Source organism: Bos javanicus, chromosome 5 (genome assembly GCF_032452875.1).
Source record: "Bos javanicus breed banteng chromosome 5, ARS-OSU_banteng_1.0, whole genome shotgun sequence".
NCBI classification, from domain to species: Eukaryota; Metazoa; Chordata; class Mammalia; order Artiodactyla; family Bovidae; genus Bos; species Bos javanicus.
This window is the reverse complement of record NC_083872.1, coordinates 26,189,951-26,211,755: the sequence shown is the minus strand read 5'-3', so window position 1 is coordinate 26,211,755 and position 21,805 is coordinate 26,189,951. Positions and strand designations below refer to the sequence as shown.

General features: G+C 56.1%; 1 protein-coding gene across 5 annotated transcripts; it reads right to left on the bottom strand.

Moving 5' to 3' along the window:
- Positions 1-774: 774 nt before the first annotated feature.
- On the bottom strand, positions 775-21,805 carry ZNF385A (zinc finger protein 385A). Of its 5 annotated transcripts, none has more exons than XM_061415816.1 (8): positions 21,700-21,805; positions 15,159-15,295; positions 7,462-7,572; positions 5,232-5,394; positions 3,089-3,331; positions 2,558-2,727; positions 2,285-2,380; positions 775-2,128 (listed from the first exon to the last, which is right to left on the bottom strand). In XM_061415816.1, exons 1-8 carry the CDS (start codon positions 21,707-21,709, stop codon positions 1,898-1,900), a joined length of 1,161 nt encoding a protein of 386 aa, XP_061271800.1. In that variant the 5' UTR covers positions 21,710-21,805; the 3' UTR covers positions 775-1,897. The 5 variants fall into 5 exon arrangements, with proteins under 5 accessions (XP_061271800.1, XP_061271802.1, XP_061271799.1 ...); XM_061415818.1 differs by lacking the exon at positions 21,700-21,805 and adding an exon at positions 16,388-16,493; XM_061415815.1 differs by lacking the exon at positions 21,700-21,805 and adding an exon at positions 15,697-16,002.

The following is a 21,805-nucleotide window of genomic DNA, read 5'->3' as shown; positions in this document are numbered from 1 at the left end:
TCTGAAGATGGAGAGACCCCTCCCCCCAGCATCATGTGAGAGGCAGTTAGTGAAGTGCGCCTTCCTGTCCTACAGACCGCTTAGGGAACCAGATGAGAAGGCATTCCAGTATCATTGTAAACAGCACGGTCCCAGCTCTTTAGTCGTTGATCCATGAAATCAAACGAACTTTTAAGAGACCCAAACTTGCTCATTTTGCGGATGGGGAAGTTGAGGACTAACCGCAAGGTCACTATTTTATGGAGCCGAGTAGAGCCTAGAGCTCAGATTCCCAGGTCCCTCCTCCCATCTCCCCGTGCTTTGAGTGTCCCTGGCGTGGGTTTCCCACTAGAGACACAAAAGTCTGGATCCTTTCTTTGTCTGAGACCAGGTCTGACACCTGTCTCCCTAGGACCTCGAGACGCTGACACTGCACTGGAGCGTCTTAGCCCCGCGGTTTTCTTTTCCATGTCGTTGTCGCCGCCTGGTGGAGTTGCGACGAATTCTCAACAGCCGTGGCTGCAATCCGAGACCTGGACTCGAAATGATTCCCCAGGGCCAAGTTGACACTTGAGCTGGGCCGGAGTGGGGCTGAGCGGGATGGGTATTGCTCGCTTTGCGCAAGCCTCGAATCTTGCCTCCTCCCAGCTCGGTTTTCCCGTCCCCCTCCTCCTCCTGGCTCTCTTTCCTGTGTGCCGTTCCCCGCCCCCCACCCCCCATCTTACACACACACACCCCTTCTGATGGAATTGCTCCCCAAAACAGTGGGCAAAGATTGAGAGTCTGAGTCTGGGGGACGGAGGGCAACGAATCCAGATTTTATTGTCAGGGACTGGGAAAAGGGGAAGACGTGGGTGGGGGGCCGGGGTTGCTACATCGTCAAGCAGAAAGAGTTGATGTGGAGGGAAAGGCCAGTGGGGCCCGTCCCTCTCCCGGGTCGGTGCTGGGAGGGCTGACGATACGGAAAGCACAGGGGGTGGAGGGAGGGAAGGTCACGACCCCGCCCGAATTGTGCAGTGGAGGTGTCTGGGGGGAGGGGACAGCCGTGAGGTCTAGGAGCTGGGATGGAGGAGGCTACAGACTGCAAATCCTGCGGAAAGGGGCGGGGCGGGGGCGAGGCTTCTATTGCTTTTTGCTCACAGTTTTGCGGAAGGCGAGGCGGGGGTGGGCTTGGACTGGACACCCCTTGCCCCCCTTGGTACCCCTTGGGCGATGGGTGCTGGTGAAAAGAATGGAATCCGGACTGGGAAGGAAGAAGGTGAAGGAATGGGTCTATAGGGGCATCTACTTGGTCCCACCCAAATGCCAGAGATGCCCCTAAGTGCTGCCCATGGGCCCGGCTAGACCTGGGCTGGGGCATGATGCGGGGCGGGCACAGTGAGGTTGCAGGCGGTAAAACCAAAGTGCTTATGAGGGACCCAGGATCCCGCCTGCTCCCCTCCCCCTGCGGAGGACAGGGGTGTTCACGGAAGCGCTTCAGTTTGGGGTAGGGGGCGCCGGAGTCCCAGAGTCCGCTTATTGCCAAGAAAATCCATTTCTGCCCCCTGGACCCCGACCATGGCTTGTGAACCCCGTTTTGTGCTAGGTTGGGGGGGAAGGGCTGGATGGACATGGCTTTTGGGAGGGGGGGTGTCTCCAAGGGGGCTCGGGGGTGAGACGGCCCCCCCTTTTCTAGGGGAGAGGGAAGGGCAGGGGGCGGGGTTCCCTGAGATCTGGGGTGTTCCCCCCCTTCTGAAGCCCCCCTCCCCCGCTACCCCTCCCCTTTCCTGGAACCCCGTACCTCGGGGTGGGGGGGAGGGAGAGAGATCATTCAAGGAGTGCCGGGAGGAGGGGCGGGCTGGGCGCCCGGAGGCCTGGGTCCCGGCTGGAGGTGGGGGGGGGTGTTGAATGGGAGGGGGTTCAGGGTTCAGGTTTCAGGTCAGTAGGGGGAGAAGAGAATGGGTCCGTGCGCAGTTCGGATGGGCCCGGGAGCAGGGTGGAGCAGGGGATGGGTGATCGGCGGTCCCTGGAGAAGAGGTGCGGCTGGAGCCGGGCGCAGAGACAGCGGGGAGCCTGCTGCCGCTGCCATCACTGCAGCCACCGCCAGGGGGCTGGGGAGCAGGCCGCCGGCCAGGGACTTGGGCAGTTCCTTGGAGAAAGTCAGCGTGCCCTGCAGGGGGAAGAGGGCGGGGAGGGGAGAGGGAATAGTCATTCTGTGGCCTGGCCAACTCCACCTCTCCCAGGGCGGCCGGCATTCCGTCTCCTCCCCGCCCCCCCGCTCGGGTCCCCCCTGCTTTGGCCAAATTTTCCATCGTCCTGGCCTCACCGCTAGTTCTCCAGCGCCCCTAGGCTTCTTGTGACGGCTCAGTAGTGGGTTGGGCTTCCCGGCCACGCCGTCTCGGTGCCGCCGGCTGGAAATGTGCTGTAAGGACCAGTGGGTACGGGACCGTGAGCCACGGGGAAACAGGGAGCTCACACCTCAGCACCTGGGCCTGCCCCTTCTGTGGCACTAAAGGGGGACCCTGAGGAAATGTCTTCCCCCAAGCTCCCCCTTAGCAGGTGTACTCCTGAGAATTCTCGGGAAGGGCCTCAGACCCACCTGTTTCAGTTGGACCTCCGAGTTGACCTTGACATTGCAGATCTCACAGTGGAAGGTTCGGTCCTGGGCAGGGGCCTCTGGTTCCCCAGGAGTGGGAGGCCCCAGCCGAGGATAAGCTTTGATGGGGCCCAGTCCACTTCGGGCCTCCAGAATTGTCTTGTGCTTAGTACCTGGAGCCCACAGAGGGCAGGGGGTTAGGGATGGAGAAAAATTCTCCAGGCCTACTAGGCCTCAAATACCCACATTTCCAATTACAATATTGAGGGGCTGCATCAAGTGTGGGGGTTTGCCAAGCCCCTTGCAGCCCTTTCAAAGGTGGGTCAGGGGAGGGTCATAATTACAAGAAATAAGGTAGGGAGGGGGTGGAGAGGAAACTGAGGAGGCAAGGGGCTAAGGAATGAGGGAGATGCTTAGGGAGGGAGACAGGCTGGTCTTAGAGGGTCAGGCATGGGGGAAACCGCAGAACTGGGAGGTAGGGGGCAGTAGCGGGGTGAGGACAGGGCCTTGCAGGGATGGGAGGGGAGTCCGTACCTTTGTTATGTGCCTCGAGCTGGGACAGGGAGTTCACTGCCACCTTGCACAGAGCACAGTAGAGCAGTCGCTTGGCCTTTTCCTCCTCTTCCTTGCTACCCCCAGGCAGGGAAGCTGGGGCTGGAGTCCCCCCTTCACCCTTGGTTGCACCCTGACCAGTCTCCGGAACGCTGGGAGGGGATGGGGAGCCAGGCTGTTTCTTTGGGGATCCTGGAGCTGGACCCACTCCATTCTCCATGGAAACTGTCATTGGGGGAGAAACATAGGGATCATCCCAGATAGCTTTTGGAGAAGATTCTTTATGTGGAGGAGACCTACCCCCATTTCCTGGAGGGCAGGGGCCCAGGAGTCCCCACCCTGTGACAACATGCATGCACTCATGTCCTGGACCAGAGCCACATGTGGTTCAGAGCCACGTGTGGTCCAGCTGCCGCAGGCTGGGTGTGAGACTCCGGCGCCTGGCTCGCTCTTTGTAAGCTGGGAGGCTGACGGGTCCAGACCCACCAGCCTCCCGTTCAGCCAGGGTGAAGCTGGCAGCCAGTCTAGCCAGGGGGAGAGGGGCATGGAGCAAAGAATCTCCCCTCCAAGGCCTGCCAGCCAGCCTGGGCTTTCCGCCCGGCCAGCCCCCTCTCAGAGGCCTGCCCAGTCCCTGGGGAGGCATGCCAAAGAACTCTAGGAAGGGGCCGAAGCGAGGTGAGGAGAGCCTGGGAGAGACACACACAGACATGGCGAAAGGGAAACAGAAACAGCAGAACCGGAGAGGGAAGAAACAGGGATGTGGGCTGCTCTATAATTCATGGCTCGATTAAAGATGCACAGGCCCCAGTCCTCAGCGCTGGGTTCTGGCCTCTGCACAGGGGAAACTCAAGCGCTCCCATTCTTGCTCCAGTGGCTGATCCAGTTTCCGGGTCAGGGAGAGGCCGGGGGTGGGAGTAGGGGTGGGGATGGGGGGCTGGTGGGAGGGGACCCCCCTAAGCCATGCAGATGTCCATTTGTTGGTCCATCCTGGGATCTTTCTTGTTTTTTTTTCCCCTCTCTTCCTCATTTCTGCCATCCTTTATGTCCGTCCCAATCCAGACAGCACACTCATATCTCAATCTGGACAGGCCTCCTGGCTTTCAAAAGCAGGACAGGTTTCCTTATCTCTTTAGAGAGGTACCCCAGGAACTCAGTGAGGTAGTATACATTAACCATTGAGAATGGTGCTAGACAGGCAGTGTTAGCTACATCACCACCATCGTCAGCCCCTTTGACAGAGACATTACCAAATAAACACAAGATGTTCAGGCTAAGAAGCAGCTAGAACACAAGTAGAACTCAGCTCACCTGCTTGCCCTATCCGTGCATCCCTGAGGACGGTGTGAGTGTGTGTGTGTGTGTGTGTGTGTGTGTGTGTGTGTGTGGTGAGAGTGGGGACCTGTTTCCTGGTTCTCATTCTTAGGGTGGGGCAGGAAGGACAGGCAAGGACAAGAACATGGGTTTGCTGAATCTCCCCGAAGTTGACCCTGACTGACATCTGATGTGGTAATCCTGGGGATGGGGGTGGCTCAGATCTTCCTGTCTTGATATTCCTTCTTTCTGGTTTCTTGGCTGGGAATATGGTTGAGGATGGCCATCAGCCATGAGGGAGAAAGAATCTCACAGATCTTCAAGTCTCAGGCCCTCATGTCCCCAGAAAGAAAATTCTGGCCTAGAGAGGTCAAAAGATCTACCCAAGATTACCCAGGGAGTTGCCTGGGTTTCCTGGGCTCAGTCCTCCCTGGTGGAGCGGGGAGCCTCCGTGGGCAGGCCCTCAGATATCTTGATTCTTTCCCCTGTTCCTCTGCCCCATGAAGGGGCCTTTCCCTGCATCTGGTGGTTCTCTTTTTCTTGAGGAAGTCTGCCAGGTGGCCTCACCCTAGCCCCTCTCTGAGTCACTGGGCAGTGGGGAGGACAGAGAGTGGGGACTCTGCTGAGGAGCTGGGGCGGGAGTCGGGGTGACAGGATGGAAATTTTGCATCACTGTGTTTGGCTGCAGGACTCACCTTGGGTGGGGGTGGGGTGGGGGCTGAGGAAGAGAGATGAAAGCAAAGGAGAGTTCTGGGAGTGGGGACAGAATGGAGGAGACAAGATCCGTTGAAGGGTGTAGGGGTGTTGGACTTACCTGGACGGGGGGCTACACCATCTCCATTTGGGGGGGTGCTGCCTGGGGGAGCTGGGTCTCCTGGTTCCCGGACGCTGGGCTCCCTGCCTCGGGTCTTGGCAGCCTCGATGCCTTTGACTCTTCGGGCATGGCGATTACCCTTGTAGTGTGCCTCAGCCTGGCTCTTCAGAGATGGAGGAAGAGAAGGCAATCTGAGATCACCTTTCATCTGAATGTTCTTCCCACGGATGTATCAGATCCTGGGGTGGTCTCAGCGGGCTACAGTAAAAGCTCTCCCCACACCAGGGATATGTAAAGCCCCACACTGAGGAGCCCTGATTATTCCTGGGCTCAGTTGTGGGGAACCTCAGTCCCCATCTAGCCCGGGCTCTACCCCACCACCTCACCCAGCTCCTGGCTGCTGACTCCGGCTTCCTACCTTGTCCAGGGCTGAGGGAAAGGGAACTCACGTCTATGCATGCTAAGTCGCTTTAGTCGTGTCCGACTCTTTGTGACCCCGTAGACTGTAGCCAGCCAGGGTCCTTTGTCCGTGGGATTCTCCAGGCAAGAATACTGGAGTGTTTGTCATGCCCTTTTCCAGGCGATCTTCCCAACCCAGGGAAGAGACATAACCCGAGTCTCTTATGTCTCCTGCATTGGCAGGTGGGTTCTTTACCACTAGCACCACCTGGGAAGCCCACTCGCTCCAACAGGGGAAATGGGAGGGGCCGAGCAATCCAGCCAGTCTGCATCTCCTCTCTGCGCCTGTGTCCCCTGGCCCCAGCATCCAGCTTTGCTGCTTCCATGCTCAAGCTGGGAGTCCCAGGAGCACTGAAGTCTGGGCTCTACCCTGAATACTCCCCCCTGGTCTCATTTTCCCTGAGGCCTCTGTGGACACCCTGGAGGACCCTGGCCCCAAGCCCAGCTCTGGAGACAGAGACAGCAACAGAGACAGCTGTCAAAACAGAGCTGCTTGGTTGGGGGTGGGGGTGGGGGGAGTGAGAGGGCAGAGAGAGGGGAGGGCTGCCCACCATTGGGCCCTGGCCCCTCCAGTCTCACAGTGAGTGGAGCCAGGGTTGAGAGAGGGGGTTCTTGGAGTCAAGGTCAAGGTGAAGTCTAAATCTGAGTTGGTCCTGGCTCCACCCCAACCCTGCGTGCCTCCTCTGCTAAGAATACACAATCCTGGAACCACAAAAACATCCAGACAGGGTAAAGCAGAAATAAAAGGTGTGGATAGGCAGGAAAAGACTGACAGCCCAGGGTGGGGCAGTGGTGTGCAGAGTCTGGCAGCATGGTGTGTGCGTGTGTGTGGGTGTGTGTGTGTGTACTGGGGAGAGAAATAGAACATGCTTTCTTTTCCCCTACTCAGCAGAATGAGGCTGTGCTGTTTTTCTCCAAAAGCTCTTAGAACCTGCACCCCACAGAGTCCCCTACAGACCCATAGAAAAGGGAGCCTCAAAGGGGGATAATCTGGGAGGCCAGATACATCAGTTCTGACACCTAGGTTTGGATGGCTTCTCCCATGGGAAAGACTTTCTCACAGGAGAGCAGTAGGGGCCAGGCCTTGGGTGTGATTTGGAGAGAGGAGGAAACCAGGAGGTTAGAGGGAAGTGGGGGGTGCTGGGAGGAGTTCCGCAGAGGCCAAGGAGGGCACTGGGCTTCCCTGGTGGCTCAGTGGTAAAGAACCTGCCTGCCAGCACAGGAGCCTCAGGTTTGATCCCTGGGTCGGGAAGATCGCCTGGAGGAGGAAATGGCAACCCACTCCAGTATTCTTGCCTGGAAAATTCCAGGCAAGAGGAGCCTAGTAGGCTTCAGTCCTTGGGGTTGCAGAGTCGGACACGACTGAGGGACTGAACAACAACAAGGAAGGAACACAGACTCTGCAGGGGGGCCGGTGACACAAATTAGCCCCACACCCGAGACCAGCGGGCCAGAGGCCACGCTCCCACCCGGACACAGACGGCCACCTGCGTTCTAAGAAGTTCTGAGGCAGGAATGCCTCAGTCCCTGAGTTACAGGGCGAGGGAAAAGTATCTGGAAACATTAGGAGTTGAATTGAGTCCCCCAAGAAAGATCTCTGGTCCCTCCGGAGGGCTTCCATCATTCCCGCCCCTCCTGCAGTATCCTTTGAGACCCCCTTAATCCCCACCCCTCACCCAGAGCTCCCAGCCCTGACCCTCCCACAAGATGCCACACAGCCCCTGTTCCACCTGCCCCACCCACTGGATGCATGAGTGGCTGGGTATCTTACCTGAGAGTTGAAGCGGATCTGACAGACATTGCAGGAGATGATGGGCCGCTTGGTCTTGAGCAAGGGTCCCCCAAAAGTGTGGGAGAGTACAGCCTTCTGCACAGGGTCCATCTGTGGAGGCAGGCTGGGGTAAGCCAGGGACCCAGCACAAGCAGTGGCAGCAGCTGGGCTGAAACAAAGTGCCCAGAGCTTCCTCCCCACTCCTCAGTGGGCCAGAAGGCCCCGAGCTTCGGTTCCCTGATTCTCTCCCAGCCCAATCTTCATAGCACTGGAAGGGCCCTGAAAAAGCCACTGGCTCAATGCTCCCATTTGACAGAAAGTAGAAGTGGCTTGCCCAAGGTCACAGCATGCTTCAGTAGCAGAGTTGGGATTTGAACCTGGACTCCTGCATCCATCTGTTATACCATGAAGATCGAATCCTGTCACCATGACCTTTTTCCTGAGCTAATCCACCAGAGGCCCACTTAGGAAGTCCCCAAAGCATCCCAGATCCTAGGGCCTTCAGCTAAAGCCTTTTCCGGCCTTTCAACCAAGCCAAGCCAAGGAGACAGATGTTCCTAGCTTTCCATCTCTGAGCCCCAGGTTGCCCTAACATGCTCACTCCCTGGACCTCTTAAGAGTAGCAGTTTCTAGAGGGAGTAAAAGAACTCAGGCGAGAGTAGGTGGATCCAGTGAATAACGGGGAATAAGGGGAAGCTAAGAAGCCGGGCTGGCCTGAGGAAGCCCAGGCATCTTCTGAACTCCCTCTCTCTGGTCACAGGGCTTCTAGGGCAGGGCTGTGGGGCTGGGCGGGATTAGGAACGGCCTCTGCCCCAACCCTGGATCAGCAGATGTCTTTGCAGTGTCCTGCCAAGAGTTCACATGAGGAGGGAAGAGGATGGGAGTTTCTCTCTGAGGCTTTCTGCTATCAGGGGATGAAGCCAGGGGCCCAGAGGCATGATAACTGCCTCCCTGCTCTTCCTCCTCCCTTCTGGCCCCTCAGTGGCTGGGGAGAGGCGAGCCTGGAATGCAGCTGAGGTTGTGCAGGACTGGGTGATCTCTCATAAGCTTAGAACCAAATGAGAGCTGAAACCTTATCTCCTAGGATTAAGTGGAAAAAAATGTTGCTGGAGACTGGGGGTGTCCATAGCTCCTTAGGCGAGGCCCTCCCTGTGCCCAGGTCTTCATGATTCCCAAGGAGGCAGTGGTGAGAGACAGGAACACGGAGCAGGGTGAAGAAGGCGGTCTGGAGAGCCCACACATCCTGGCTCCTCTTTGCTCCCCTCAGTTGTCTCACTGGCTGCTTGGGGTTAATGTCAAGAAAGGGGCTTCAGCATCCCTGTGAAATAGGCCACCCCACTTGGCAGTAGCAGAGGCAGGAGCCAGGTTCAGATAACCAGGCTGACAGACAAATGTCCATTGCCTGGCTTGCCCATGGCTGGAAGCAGTCCCTCTCAGTGGCTTACTCTTCACCTCCTGGAAGCCTGGGTCCTTTTTGGGGAAAAGCCAAACAGGGGAAGACTGGGTGTGTCTGTGTGTGTCTAGGCAGGCTATGATCAATTTGTGCAGGGGTGGAGTGTGAAGGCGTGTCACGTGCTGTGTGTACATCATTTATGGATCAACATTTCTGTGTCGGGGGATCTGCTGAAGCCATGAATGGTCAGGTTGTGCAATCTTCAGCTGTGTGTTTATCGGTGTGAATGTACGATGTGTTTGGCAGAAAGATAGACAGACCAAGTTGGAGACAGGCTTTAATCACAAAGAGGAGACACATGACTGCACTCGACTCTCAGCCCCTAGCCGACAGTCCTCCATAATCAGGGACCCCCAACCCTGCCCCAGGGATCCCCTCAGCTCCTGGATGTCCTCACATGCTGGGTGGGGAATGGAATTCAGCCCAAACAGAAACCCAATCTGGGCCAGGAAACCTAAGTCAAAGAAAACTGTAGTGAGAGAGAAGTGGGAAGGAGAGGGGGACACAGAGGCTCTGGGTTCTGTCTGTGCCCCACCCAGCACCTCAGCCTGCTCCCCAGAGTGGCTGAGGACCAGTGCCCTGAGGATGACCTGGGAGTTGACTGTCCCAACATCCATCCCCTGCCAACAGTCCCTCCCCCGCTTAGGTCCTTCCTGCAGGGCAAGAGCCTTTTCCTTTGCACACCCCACTCCTCAGGTTTAAGTCCATGAACACCAGCTAGGGGTGGGGGTAAGCAGAGAAGAGGGCAGCAACCCAGCCAGGTAGGTCCTTCCCACCCCGTCCTCCAGGAAGTAAGGAGACACCGGGCTGAAGGTGAAGGCTCCTAGGCCCAATCCCTGCGCAGGTGGAATGTGAACCACTGAAGTGCTGCTCCGGGCCAAGGTCAAGAGGCCCTGGTGACCTAGATGAGGGCTCTCTGGGGAGGGTGGAGGCCAGCGTCTCCCAGACCCCATCCCACTCCAGAGCCCCTTCCCTAGGATTTTGGCCTAGACGCTGTCTGGAAAAGTCCACAGAACAGTCCCCTCCCACCTGCCCTCCAACAGCAGACATGAAAGGGAATCGCTCCTCTAAGCTGGGGCAAAATGAATCAGGAAGGGCAAGGGGGAGGGAAGGGGGAAACCAGATCAGGAACACGAGGGGGGGGCTCTGATTATATTTCCTTCCATTGCCCTTTATCTGATGGCACCGCTGCCCCTGTTTGACCACCCCACTTCCCCATCCCCCCCAAATAAAGGCGAAAAAGGGAAGGGGGTGGAATTTCGGGGATGGAGAGACCTGAGGGGCAGGAAGAATGAAATAGGAAAGAGAGGGGGCTAGAGGATGTCCAAAGAGCAGGTGGAAGCTGGCGGAGGGATGCTAAGAAGAGGTCTAAGGCTGAGATGGGGTCAGGGCTGCATTAGGGATCTGAGCAGCGGCGTGGCAATCAGGGGGTAGGTGTAGGACCTGATGGGAAGTCTTAAGATTTGGGGGACTTCGAGGATCTGAGAAACAGAGGCCAGGGTATCCAGTATGGTGGCAGCAGGCTGCGGGGCGCCAGATGGGATCCGGAGATTGGTTAGGGCCGCGCCGGTCGTGGGGGATGGGCCGGATAACCCGAGGACCAGGCGGAGAGGTAGGGAGTCGGGCAGGGGCTTGCGGGCGGGGATTGGGGCGGGGGTTGGGGGGGGCCGCTGCGGCAGCGGCGGGAGCCAGGGAGAGAGGAGGGGCCGGGTGGCTTACCCTGCGGGACCCCGGGGGACGCGGCTCCATGGCCCGGGTTGGTGGACCCGGGCGGGGAGGCCGAGCCGGGCCGGGCCGGGCAGGCCGGGGACGCGGCGCTCGTTGCCCGGGTGGCTCGGGGCTGTGCGGCCGGGCCGGCCGGGAGAAGGGGAGGCGGCGCCGGCCCTGCCCGGAGCCCGCCCCAGAGGCGGGGCCGTGGGAGGGCCGAACACGGGGGCGGGGATAGGGATCTCGGGAGGGATAAAGGGGCGCTAGGGCGAAAAGAGGACGGGGTGTCCATGTCCAGACACTCGTTCCAGGAAGACCTGGTCCTGGTGAGCGGCATGGGCCAGACGCCCCATTGGGCTTCCTCCACTGGGGACCTTGCTGGGGCTTATATCCCTACCAATCCCATGGCCGACCCTGTTTCTCTAGCTTGGACCTTTCTCCTTTCTGTCACCCCTTCCACCCTCGCTCTTCTAACAGCTTCTCTTTCGAGTCCCCAGACGACCCTTCTGCTCCCTCTGCACACCGCCCCGGTGCCCCTTTTACATGTCACTTCCCCTGTTAAGGATGGGAGACGGAGCCCAGGTACCCAGGTGCCAGGCACTGCTCTCCTAGTGACTCCTCTGGATGGTGGAGCTGGGGTCGCCCAGGGCAGAAGCGACCTCAGGCTGGGGACATCATCCCTAACCTCTTCCCACCTGCTCCGCTCGCCCGCCACCTGCTGGAGAACCAGCGTCCCGAAGAGCTTATGCTTCGTGCACTTGCTGCCCTCTGGCGGTCCAGTGGGGACAGCACTGCGGGACGAGGGCCAGGAGGGCAGAGCAGCCCACTCCCCCAAACATTTCCTCATCCTTTTCTGGATAAATCCTAGGAGATTCCGGCTCTCTCATCTCTGGATCTCTTCCCCTCCGTTCCACCTAAGGCCGAGAGATGAGCGAAGCAGGGGCTAGGATGCGGAGAGAGAGAGGCTGTCTTTGGGAGACAGTGAGGGATATTCAAGGGCAGAGGGATGAGTAATGCAGGGAGGGGTCTAAAGAGTAAGAACTACCAGAGTAGGAGAGATCTGGAAGTATTAGAGCAGCGAAGGAGAGACTCTGCCATGAATAATAATATCACCACCTCCATCTAATGTTGATTGAGCCCTTGGAATGTGCCAGCCTGTGGACTGAGCTCTTTGCATGGATTATCTAATTTAATCTTCACAACCACTATTGGAAGTAAGTACTATTATTATCTTCATTTTATAGATGAGGGAACTGAGGTTTAGAGAGGCTAAATAATTTGCCCAAGGTCATAAGCTAGTAAGTGGCTGAACTGGGATTTGAATTTAAACCTGGGCAGCCTGACTCCAAAGCCCTGTACTTAACTGCTGCACACCACTGCCAAGGCCTGTCTGCAGCTTTTCTGCAGTCCTTGTTCCCCTGCAGAATTTGACACTATTGATGCAGCCTGCCACACACTCTCACTTGGCTTCTCCAACTCAACAAAAACCCAATTCTGTCCCCACCCCCTCCTGTGGCTCCTCCATTTCCTTTGCTGGAGCCTCCTCCTGTTATGACTGCCTAGTTCTGCATATTCCCCAAGGCTTGGGCCTTGGCCAAACTACCTTTCTCTCTCTGATCATCTATAAAATAAAAACAATAGAAATAACATAATAATCATAGCAGCTTACCTTGAAAACTTACTTTATGCTAGGCATTATGATTATGTAATACAATTCTCACAATAACTTTTGAGTTGGTACTATTGCTGTCTTATTTTACAGCTGGTAAAATTGAGATTCAGAGTGGTTAAGTAATTGGCCTAAGTCACACAGCCAGTACTTTCAGAACATCAGTTCAAAGCCTGCCAGTCTGATGCCAGAGTTGGTGTTGCTCAAAATCTGGTCACATTCTCTCCAAGCTTATCCACGGTCCTGGCTTTACATGGCTCGTCTCCACCAGAGGCCGTGGAACCATGAACCCAGGGAGTCAGAAACCTGGGATTATCCAAGTGAATAGACGAAGTAGCTTTGTGACCTTGGGCAAGTCACTTAAACTCTCTGGGTCGGTGTTTCCTCGCCTATAAAATGGGGACAAAGGGGACTTCCCTGGCTGTCCAAAGGTGAAGACTGTATGCACCCAGTGCAGGGGACATGGGTTTGATCCCTGGTTGGGGAACTAAGATCCTACATGCTGCATGATGTGGCAAAAAATAAAAAATAAATGGGGACAATGATGGGAGACCTGAGGTTAAGTGTCAATCAGGTATGCAAATTGGGGGGAAAGTATTCTCAGCACCTTTTGCTCCAGTCACATCCAATCAATTGCAGTTTCTCAAATGCTCTTTTGTAGTCCTTGTTTCAGTCTGGAATATTCTCTGAGGTCCCTTTCTAAATCCTACTAATAATTCTTCAAAGCCCAAATCATAGCGTCACCTGCTCCAGCTTCAATCCCTTTTTCCTCCACTGTTTTTTTTTTTTTTTTCCCTGCTCAGCTCCAGTTGGTCCCTCACTACATCCAGCCAGTCTTTTCTGATACTCTTTTGGGCTGCCCTACAAGCTGCATGCCTCCAGCACAGCTCTTCTCACACTATAGGGTAAATGCTAACTTGTTATCTTTCCTACTACACTGTGAGCTCTCCAAGCAGACTGAGTCCTGTGTCCCTGACACCCGGTGTAGTGCCTGGCACATAGTAGGTGCTCAAAAAATTTTTTCATTCAGTTGAATTTTTGTGACTGTCTTTTTTGCCATATTTCTAACCCTTCCTCTGTTTTGCACTGTAGATCATTTCATGCACATCTATACTTCTTCCCTGAATATAAGCATCTTTAGGACTGGAGCATGTTATATTTACCCTCACATCTCCATCATATCTAGGACAGCACCCTGCTTATAGTCAGTATTCAGTTTTCTTGTCTGTAAAACATGGATAAAATGGCAGCTAACCCATAGGGTTGCTATAAAGATTGAGATATGAAAAATGCTTTGTAAACTTCAAAATGCAATGCAAATGTTGGTTTGGATTCTCTGAGAAGAGGTTGGAAGGAACAGCAGGTATAAAGAGAACTCTTTTGGAGTTAGATGCTCTGGGTTCAAATCATACCTTAGGCACGTACTGTGTCAACTTAGATACATTCTTTCAGGGCCTTAGTTTCTGTCTTCCTATATATCAAACTGGAATAATAGTGTCTACTTTGTTGGGTAGTGATGAAGATTAAATGAGATCACATATAAAGAAACATCTACTGGTTAGGACTCGCTTTTTCACTGCTGAGGGCCCAGGTTCAATTCCTGGTTAGGGAACTAAGATTCCATAAGTCACCCAGTGTGGCCAAAACAACAATGACGGCCATGACAGAACCATTTACTGCAGTGCCTGATGCATAGTTGATGCTCAATATGCTTATAACTGGATATGGTTTGATGGTGGGTTATCTGAGTTGAGTAAAGCTGAACTTTCCCCAAACCTTTAGCTCCAGCCAACTCTCCAGGCCCCAAGTTCCAACTGTCTGTTGGACATTTTTGGCTCAGTGTCCCACCGGTCCACCAACTCACCATGTCTTCAAGTGAGTTCAGCAGCCTCACCCCAGGCCAGCCTCCTCCTCCGATCCCCTGCCCCTGGCAAGGTAACTTCTTTGTCTCAGTCACTGAGGCCTGAAACCGGCAGTCATCCTTGACTCATCCTCTCTCTTCTCCCCAGATTCCCAAACCCTGGTTGGTCACCGTAGCCTGTCAACATTTCCTTGGAAACACCTCACCTCTCCCCCTTCCTCTGCTCACTCTGCTGCTGTCATGGGCCCAGTCTGGCTCTCCAGGCTCCCCTGCAGGCTCTGGACAGCACCTTGTTTATAGTCAGTATTCCCGTTTTCTTATCTGTAAAACTGATGTAAAATGGCAGCTACCCCATAGGGTTGCTATAAAGACTGAGATATGCAAAATGCTTTGCAAACCTCAAAGTGCAATGCAAATGTTGGTATTGCAGGGCCAGCCTCCTGACTGGCCACCGTCCTCCAGCCTTTGCTCTCTTCCCTCCTGCCCCACTCACCTGCCTCAAACACTGCTTCTCCAGCTCACTCTCTTGCTCAAGAATGGATAATGTCTCCCTATTTCATATTGTATTAAATCTAGACAACTTAGCTGGCCCTTCAAGCCCTACCGCACTAACCCTCCCCTCCCCAACAGTGGGCTCCAGAGAGATGGAGCTTACAAACAGGCTGCCTATGCCCTTGTGGAGTCTCTCTTTCCATCTCCTTGTCACTGCCCCCAATCTAGGTCTCATGACTTCTCTTGAAGCTGGACTGAATGAGATGATTCACATCAAACACCCAGCACCGTGTCTGGCCCGTAGCCGAACTTCAGCGATTATTAGCTATTATGGATATTGTTGTCAATAGTATACCAGAAAGTCAACGATGCTTGTAACTGACTAGAAGTGAGGGATGGGGCCCTGAGATAAGGAATTAGACAGAATAGGAGAAGAAGGCAGGGATGGATCCGAGGGAGAGAAGGAGTCAGGTGGCGAGAGGGTGGCAAAGGCAGACAGGCAGGTCGCTACTTACAGCGCTGTAATTGCTGAAGAGGCCCAGGGTGGGTGCCGGCTCCAGTGGGAAGGGCAGGATCTGCTTGAGGTCCAGTGGGGGCTGCATGATCGGGGGCTGCCGTAGCAGAGGGAGGGGCCCTGCCCGGCTCAAGCTGCCTAAAGGGCAGAGAAAACATTATGTCGGGCAGGAAGATTGACACTTGGGAGCCCCACCCAAGACTGGCAGTCCCAATCCCCAGCTGGGGCCCCCAAACTCAGAAGTGCCACCGACCCCCATTACACACACTTCCTCCTGCTGACTGACTCCGGAGCAATGGAGCAAGGTGCCCTGTGGGCCGGGGGAGGGTGCAGATCTGTGGTTCTTCCCTTCGGGGTGATTTTCACTTCCCCCTTCTCCAGCCTCCCTCAGCCAAGACCTTCAGGCATTTTACAAACCCAGGAAGATCACAGGCCTTATCTGCAGGCTGCCTGACAGACCAGCAGGACTGGGAGTCCCAGACCCCTGGCCACTCCCTTCTTCCGGTTTTGCTGTCCCCCAGGGAATCCCAAAGGCTTACCCCAGGGAGAGCAGTCAGGTGAGTGATTCATCCCACTGCTTAGAGGGGACTATTGAGACCTGGATTTGAAGGAGGGCTGCTGAATCTTTCAGGCTCCCCATAGAGTTATGATTTTGTCCCAACTGTAATTCTTAACGAACTGTCGACGTCTGGGGTCAGCGAGTGGCATTTGCTCTGGGAGGCGGGCTGCCTAGGACCATTCTCAGAGCCCTTTCTCCCAACTGGTCTGTCTTCCCCAGGCACCTCTGTTGGTTGCTGCCGGAATGTTCGCTCCGGCTCTGCAGGAGGAACTGTGACTGGCCTCTGGGAGGGGAATGCCTGGGTCTGACCCCAAGGGGAAATGAAAGTCCAGGCCAGCCACGCCACTACCCTCCCTGAAACCTTCTCCTCCCCCAGAGCCATGGGAGGAGCCCGGCCAGGCTCCACGAAGTGGTCCCCAAGGCCCTAAGGACCCCTCTGGGCTTCCGCTGGCCCAGCTCCCTTCTGCGATCTCACTGTCCACCGGTCAGGGAACTCTGGCTGCCCTTCACGGCTCCAGCAACCCCCTGCCAGCACCAGGGGTTCCCAGGAACAAAGGCAAACCCAGGAGGCTGCAAGCTTAGCCCCGTCCTCCCTTGACCTCACTGGGGCAGAGGGTCCCCCCTCACCCAGATCCTTTCCTGCTCCCTTCAGAGACGGCCCCCTTTCATACCTTCAGTGTCTGGTGCCCTCTGCCCCCAGGCAGTGGCCTGGCCCTGGCCCCCCAGGGGCCTGGGCCTGACAGCGTCCCCTTCCCTTGGTTCTGCCCCCTGCCCCGTCCCTTGCCAGCCCCCCCCAACCCCAGTCCAGTCAGTAGAACCAGCCAATCAGAGTCCTGGAAAAGTGGGGCAGAGGGGAGGGCGGGGGAGCAGGGATTAGGGGAATCAGAGGCAAGAGGGAGGGGGTGGGGAGGGCTCAGGCACAGCTGGGGGCAGGGAGCTGGTCCAGGAAGGTTGGAGGGGTCTGCCTTTTTCACCCACTGCTATGACTGCGTGGCCAAGGGGCCTGAGGCTGAGAGGGGTCAAGGCTGCTGGGAGCTTGGGCGGCAGACATCTAAGGGCTGAAGGAGAAGGGTGGGATGCTTAGCCTTGGCCCTTGGGCAGCTGGGGGTCTGTAAGTCATGTCCATTCCCTCCTCACCTTGAGGTTGAGAGGGGATAGTGGGGCAGGAGAGAGACAGACAGACAAGCAGACAAAAGTGAGTGAGAGAGAAGGGGAAAGACTGACAGAAGCAGGAATAGGTGACTGAGAAAAGGGACATAAACGCTGAGAGAGAAGAGGATAGGGGACAATGGAGAGGTGAAGAGAGTAAAATGAGGGAGAAACAGAACACCGCAGAGAAGCTGGACACAGAGCTAGGGACAAGGGCAGAAAGACCAGAAAACAGAGAACGAGAGAGGAGAAAGAGGGATGGACAGACTGATGGGGTAGGGTGACCATCTCCCCTTCCCCTCTGTTCCCCCCGTGGCTTCTCCCTTCTGTGCCCACCCCCTCCTGCCTGGCACACAAGGCCAGGGCAGCCTTAACGAGCCCCGGGCGGCATCAGGAATGGTGAGAGAAACCTGAGCACTCCCAGAGTCCCCGGCACCCAGCACCCACCCCGAGCAGCTGGTTCGGGGCTGGCACTTGCCCCGGCCCCAGGGGGGGCAGCAGCTCAGCTCCCTGACCCTTTCCCTGGCTCAGGACTCTCCAGGTCCTCGCCCCTCAAACACCCATCTCAGAGGAGAGAGGTGAGTTCCGCAAAAGGCGACAGAAAAACAAATATATCCAGGCATTCTGAGTATTCGCACATTTCATCTCTGAGGGAACCATTCTATGCGGTAGCTAATACTAGGTTTTAACCATTTGACATATGAAGAAACTGAGGCTCGGAAGAGTTACAAAGACTTGGTTGATATTACACAGCCTGTAAGTATCAGGGCTGAGATTTCAATGAAGATCTGTCACCCTCTGTAGCAAATTCTTCCTTTGCTAATAACCCCGAAGTGCTCCAGTCTAACTCTGAATTCAGCAAAGATATGAGCAAGGCTTCCATCTTGTCCAAGGACAGGAAACGGAGAACAAGTTCCATGCACCTCCTGGGGCTGGAGGAAAAGGGGTAGCCACCACTTGGTTCCCTCTGGCCAGCAACTCATCTTTTCCACTGACATGAGCCCAAGGGTGGGGGGAGGGAAGGGGAAGTGGGAGGAAGGAGCTAAGGATGCAGTGAAGTGAGGAACCCAAATGGGCAGCTAGAGATTCGTGTGTCTCTTTCCCAGAGTCCTGGGTCCACTCCACTGAGATCTGGGGTGGAAGGGCGGCAGACGGCAGCTTTTATGGACCCAGTGAGCAGAAACAGGGCCCTTGGTCTGGGAGCCCAAGCCTCAGTCCTTTCCTCTCCTTCTTGGAGAGGAATAATTAATAACTTTATTAATAACTTGCCACTTTCTGAGGGTCCACTGTATGCCAGGCACTGTACACACACGCCTCCTTGTGGATGGCTCCGCTGCTCACTAGCTGGGTGACTAGCTTGTTTCCTGAACTCTCTCTGTCTCACTTCTCCTTTATCAAAAGAGAGCAATGGTATCTTGCGTAGTGGAGTTGTTGAAAAGATAGAACAAATCTATGTACAGTGCTGGCCTGCCACAAAGAAAGCTCAAGAAATGTTTGCTAAATAAACAAATCCTCATCTTTTAGATGACGGCCATCAGATCAGAGAGGGGGAGTTACTTGACCAAGGTCACACAGCTAGTAAGGCATTTGAATCTAGCTGGCTGGCTCCAGACAGGGCTTTCAGGCACCACACTTTACTAGGGATGGAAGAGGGAAAGGCAAGAATATAAAGAGGGCTTCGCAGGAGGAAATGAAGCAGGAAATCTGGGGCTCCTGATGGCTGGTTAGGTGAGGGCTTCAGGGGGGTTTGGAGGAAGAGGAGGTAGACAGCAAATTGGAGTGTGTATGTGTGCGCTAGTGCACAGGCCTGTGGGCGTGCACACCCTGTCAAGCAGGGCAGGGAGGAGCTGGGGCCTGGCTGGGACAGGCCACTCCAGAGGGAAACTCATTAGAGTAATTACCTCCAGCAGATAGAGCCCCACCCAACTCTGCTGGGAGAAGCCGAATGCTTTATTAAAGACTGTTCCCAACCATTTTAGGGGGGTGAGGTCTCAGTCCCTTGGATGCATGTCCATCTGTCCACTTCTGCGCCCTACCTGGCCCTAGGCACTTTGATCTTGTTCAGGTTTCCCCTCCAGCACCAAGCCACAACCAAGCCAGGTCAGACTCCTTCCATCCCACTCAGGGCTGGTCCTTTCCTTCCTCTCTTCCCCAGAAACTCTGACCAGGTGGGAGTCCCAGCCCTGGACTCTCTTAGGTGGGCCTGGGGCCTGAAGCTCCTGTGGCAAAGAATGGGAGTGTCTGCCGTGAGCTGGCTCTGGGAGTGGCGGCGTCTGCTAGGAACAGGATCCAGGAAGGGTGCTAGGGTAGGGCTGCAGGTTAGTGTTGGTCTGGAGATTAGACCGGGATGAGATTCAAATCAGAGAGAGGATTTGGGGTGAGGGTGGCAAATGTGTTAGGGCCCATGGCTGTGAAAAACAAGGGGTCAGCACTGTGTTAAAGTGGGAATTATGCTCCGGGGCCAAAGGAGAAATGAGATTGGCATCTGGACTTGAATCTCATCTCTAATCCATTTTTTTCTCTGTAGGCCTTTTGGTCTCTTCTAAACCCCAGACATTTTTAAAACTGGGGGTTTTGGGGGGAGAGCCTGGAACCCCTGGATCTTGCTTTCTTGACCAGCTCTCAGGTATCTATCTCCTGCTTCAGTTTTCCCCGTCTTGGCAGGAGGCAGGCTGAGTGCTGGGAAGGCTTTGAAGTCAGAGATGAAAGCAACAAGGGGATGATTATGAACAACTACTCAAAACATCATCCCTAATAACCCTGGGGTGGATGTGGGTGGGGGCAGGGCCTAAAGGGAGGAGGTGGCCAGGAAAAGAAGAAGGAAGACCCCTGGAAAATTTTCCCCAGCCTGACTGGAGAGGCCTCCTTCAATGCCCCCAACCCCCACAACACCACACTAAGGGCCCAGTTGCAGAGGAGCGTAAGAAAAGCTCAGAATAGGGAACCTGAGCCCAGAATCACCACCTTAAACCTGGGCCCACAGTCTAGTTCTTGAGCAAGCAGGCTGGGCCTCGCCTGCTGGGCAGGACACCCACACGCAGCTTCAGTGGACCTCAGCATTTAGAACCTGAAAACCTTAGAATGGGCCTGAGGTCCAGCTGGCAGCTTCCTCTCTCTTTCTTTCCTTGTCTAAGAGAGCTAGGTGTGTGGCCCACCAGGCTTCACACCGCTCTATGGGCTTGGCACAAGGAGGGAGTTAATTACAGTGTCTGCCCTCAGGGAGATGTGGTGGGGGTCCAATTGGTGGCCCCGGGCATTCCTCCTGTGGTGGGGTCTTGGTCTGGTGCTAGCAGAGGTCCTCTCCAGGGCCTATTGACTAGGAGAAGCACAGCTCCAACTGGCCTGTCCCAGACAAGCGTGACGCTGCCTCTGGGGTTCGTGCCCAGGGTGGGGCCAGGGTGTGGGGGATTGCACAGGTTGGAGGAATGTGGAGTCTGTGCTCTGGGGACCTGAGTCCAAGTATGTTGGTGGGGGTCACACAAGGGTAGGGATTGTCTAGATGGGAGGGGAGTCTCTTCCCTGCTAGAGATCCTCTTGGGAAGGAAGGCAAGCAACCAGTCATTTGTGCCTCCGTTCGCTCATTCATTTAATGGATTTGATGGAGTGCCAGGTGGAGGGAGGCAGATGTGGAGTGGTGAGAGTGAGGAGATACAGGAGAGGGAAAGAGATGGAAGGAGGAGGGCAGGAGGGGAGAGAGACCCCTAGTGGGAGTCAATAGGGGTCAAGCCAAAGCAGAAAAGCAAAAGAGCCAAGGAGGCACCAGCAGAGGGCTGAGGCGGGAGCCAGGCAAGCCCTGGAGCGCCAGCATGGAGCCAGGTGTCCCGGTGGGGGCGGGGAGCCCACAGGTGCCTGACCTGGTGGGCAGTCTCCCATCACAAACAGGGCCCAGGAACCGGCCTAGCCAGGGCAGAGATCAGAGGTTAGAGGACAAAGCACAGCAGTCCACCGGTAGACTATCGTGGAGGCAGGGGCCTGGAGCCCGGATCTTGAGAGTCCTCTCCTCCCCCACTCGGGGCTCCCTTCCCATGTAGGTCATGAGGCTGGGGTGGCTGTGGTTGAAGGGATGGCGGAGCCCCGCGGGAGTCTCCCTCCCCCATCCTGATGCTCTCCGTCGCCCCTTCCTCTGAAGGTGCCCCTCGGCCCAAGGCAGGGGTGGAGGTAGGGTGGGGGAGGAAGGAAGAAGAAGGAAGCCGGGAAGGAAGGGCCCGGGCCGCCAGAGCTGGGAGAGAGAGGGGCAGGTCCCGGCGTGTTGGGGCAGGATCCTGCGGAGGCAGGATCCAAGCCGCAGGGGCCCTGGGATGGCCAGTTTCCACCCGTGCTTCTCCCCAGACTCCTTATCTTCAGCCCTCAGGTTCCCACCTCCCACCACACACACCTCGAAGCTACACCCACCATCTTCTACCCCCGCCCGCCCCCCACTTCCTCCTTTCCCTCTTATCCTGGGCCCAGAAGCGGGTCGGAGTGTTTGAGCTAAGGGTGGGAGTGCGGAGGGGGGGCGGGTCAGAACCTTTCGCTCAACTCCACCAGGCCAAGGCCAGCCCCCTCCCCCAGCCGCTCGTAGACAGTCATATAATATTCATGAGGCTCATGAATACGCAATGTGCTCATTGTGGGGCTGGGGTCTCACTCGGCTCTGCCTCCCCCTTTACCATTCCCGGGATTACCGGGAGAAGAAGCGGTAGTTTGGGGAAGGAGGGGGCCCCAGATGTGGAGCCAGATGAAGGGGGAGGGGGAACCGGTCGCTGACAGGCGGCCGCAGTCACCGCGGTGCGGGAGGTTGGGGGGTGACCTACTGAGAGGGACCCAGGAGCCTGGAGCCGCAGAGCCCACTCACCGAGGATCATGCTGGGGACCCAGGCGCCCGGGGGTTCCGCGTCGCTCTGTCCCGGGGGCCGTTCTGGCCGGGCTGGGGGTACGGGGGGTGGAGTCGGGGGAGGAGC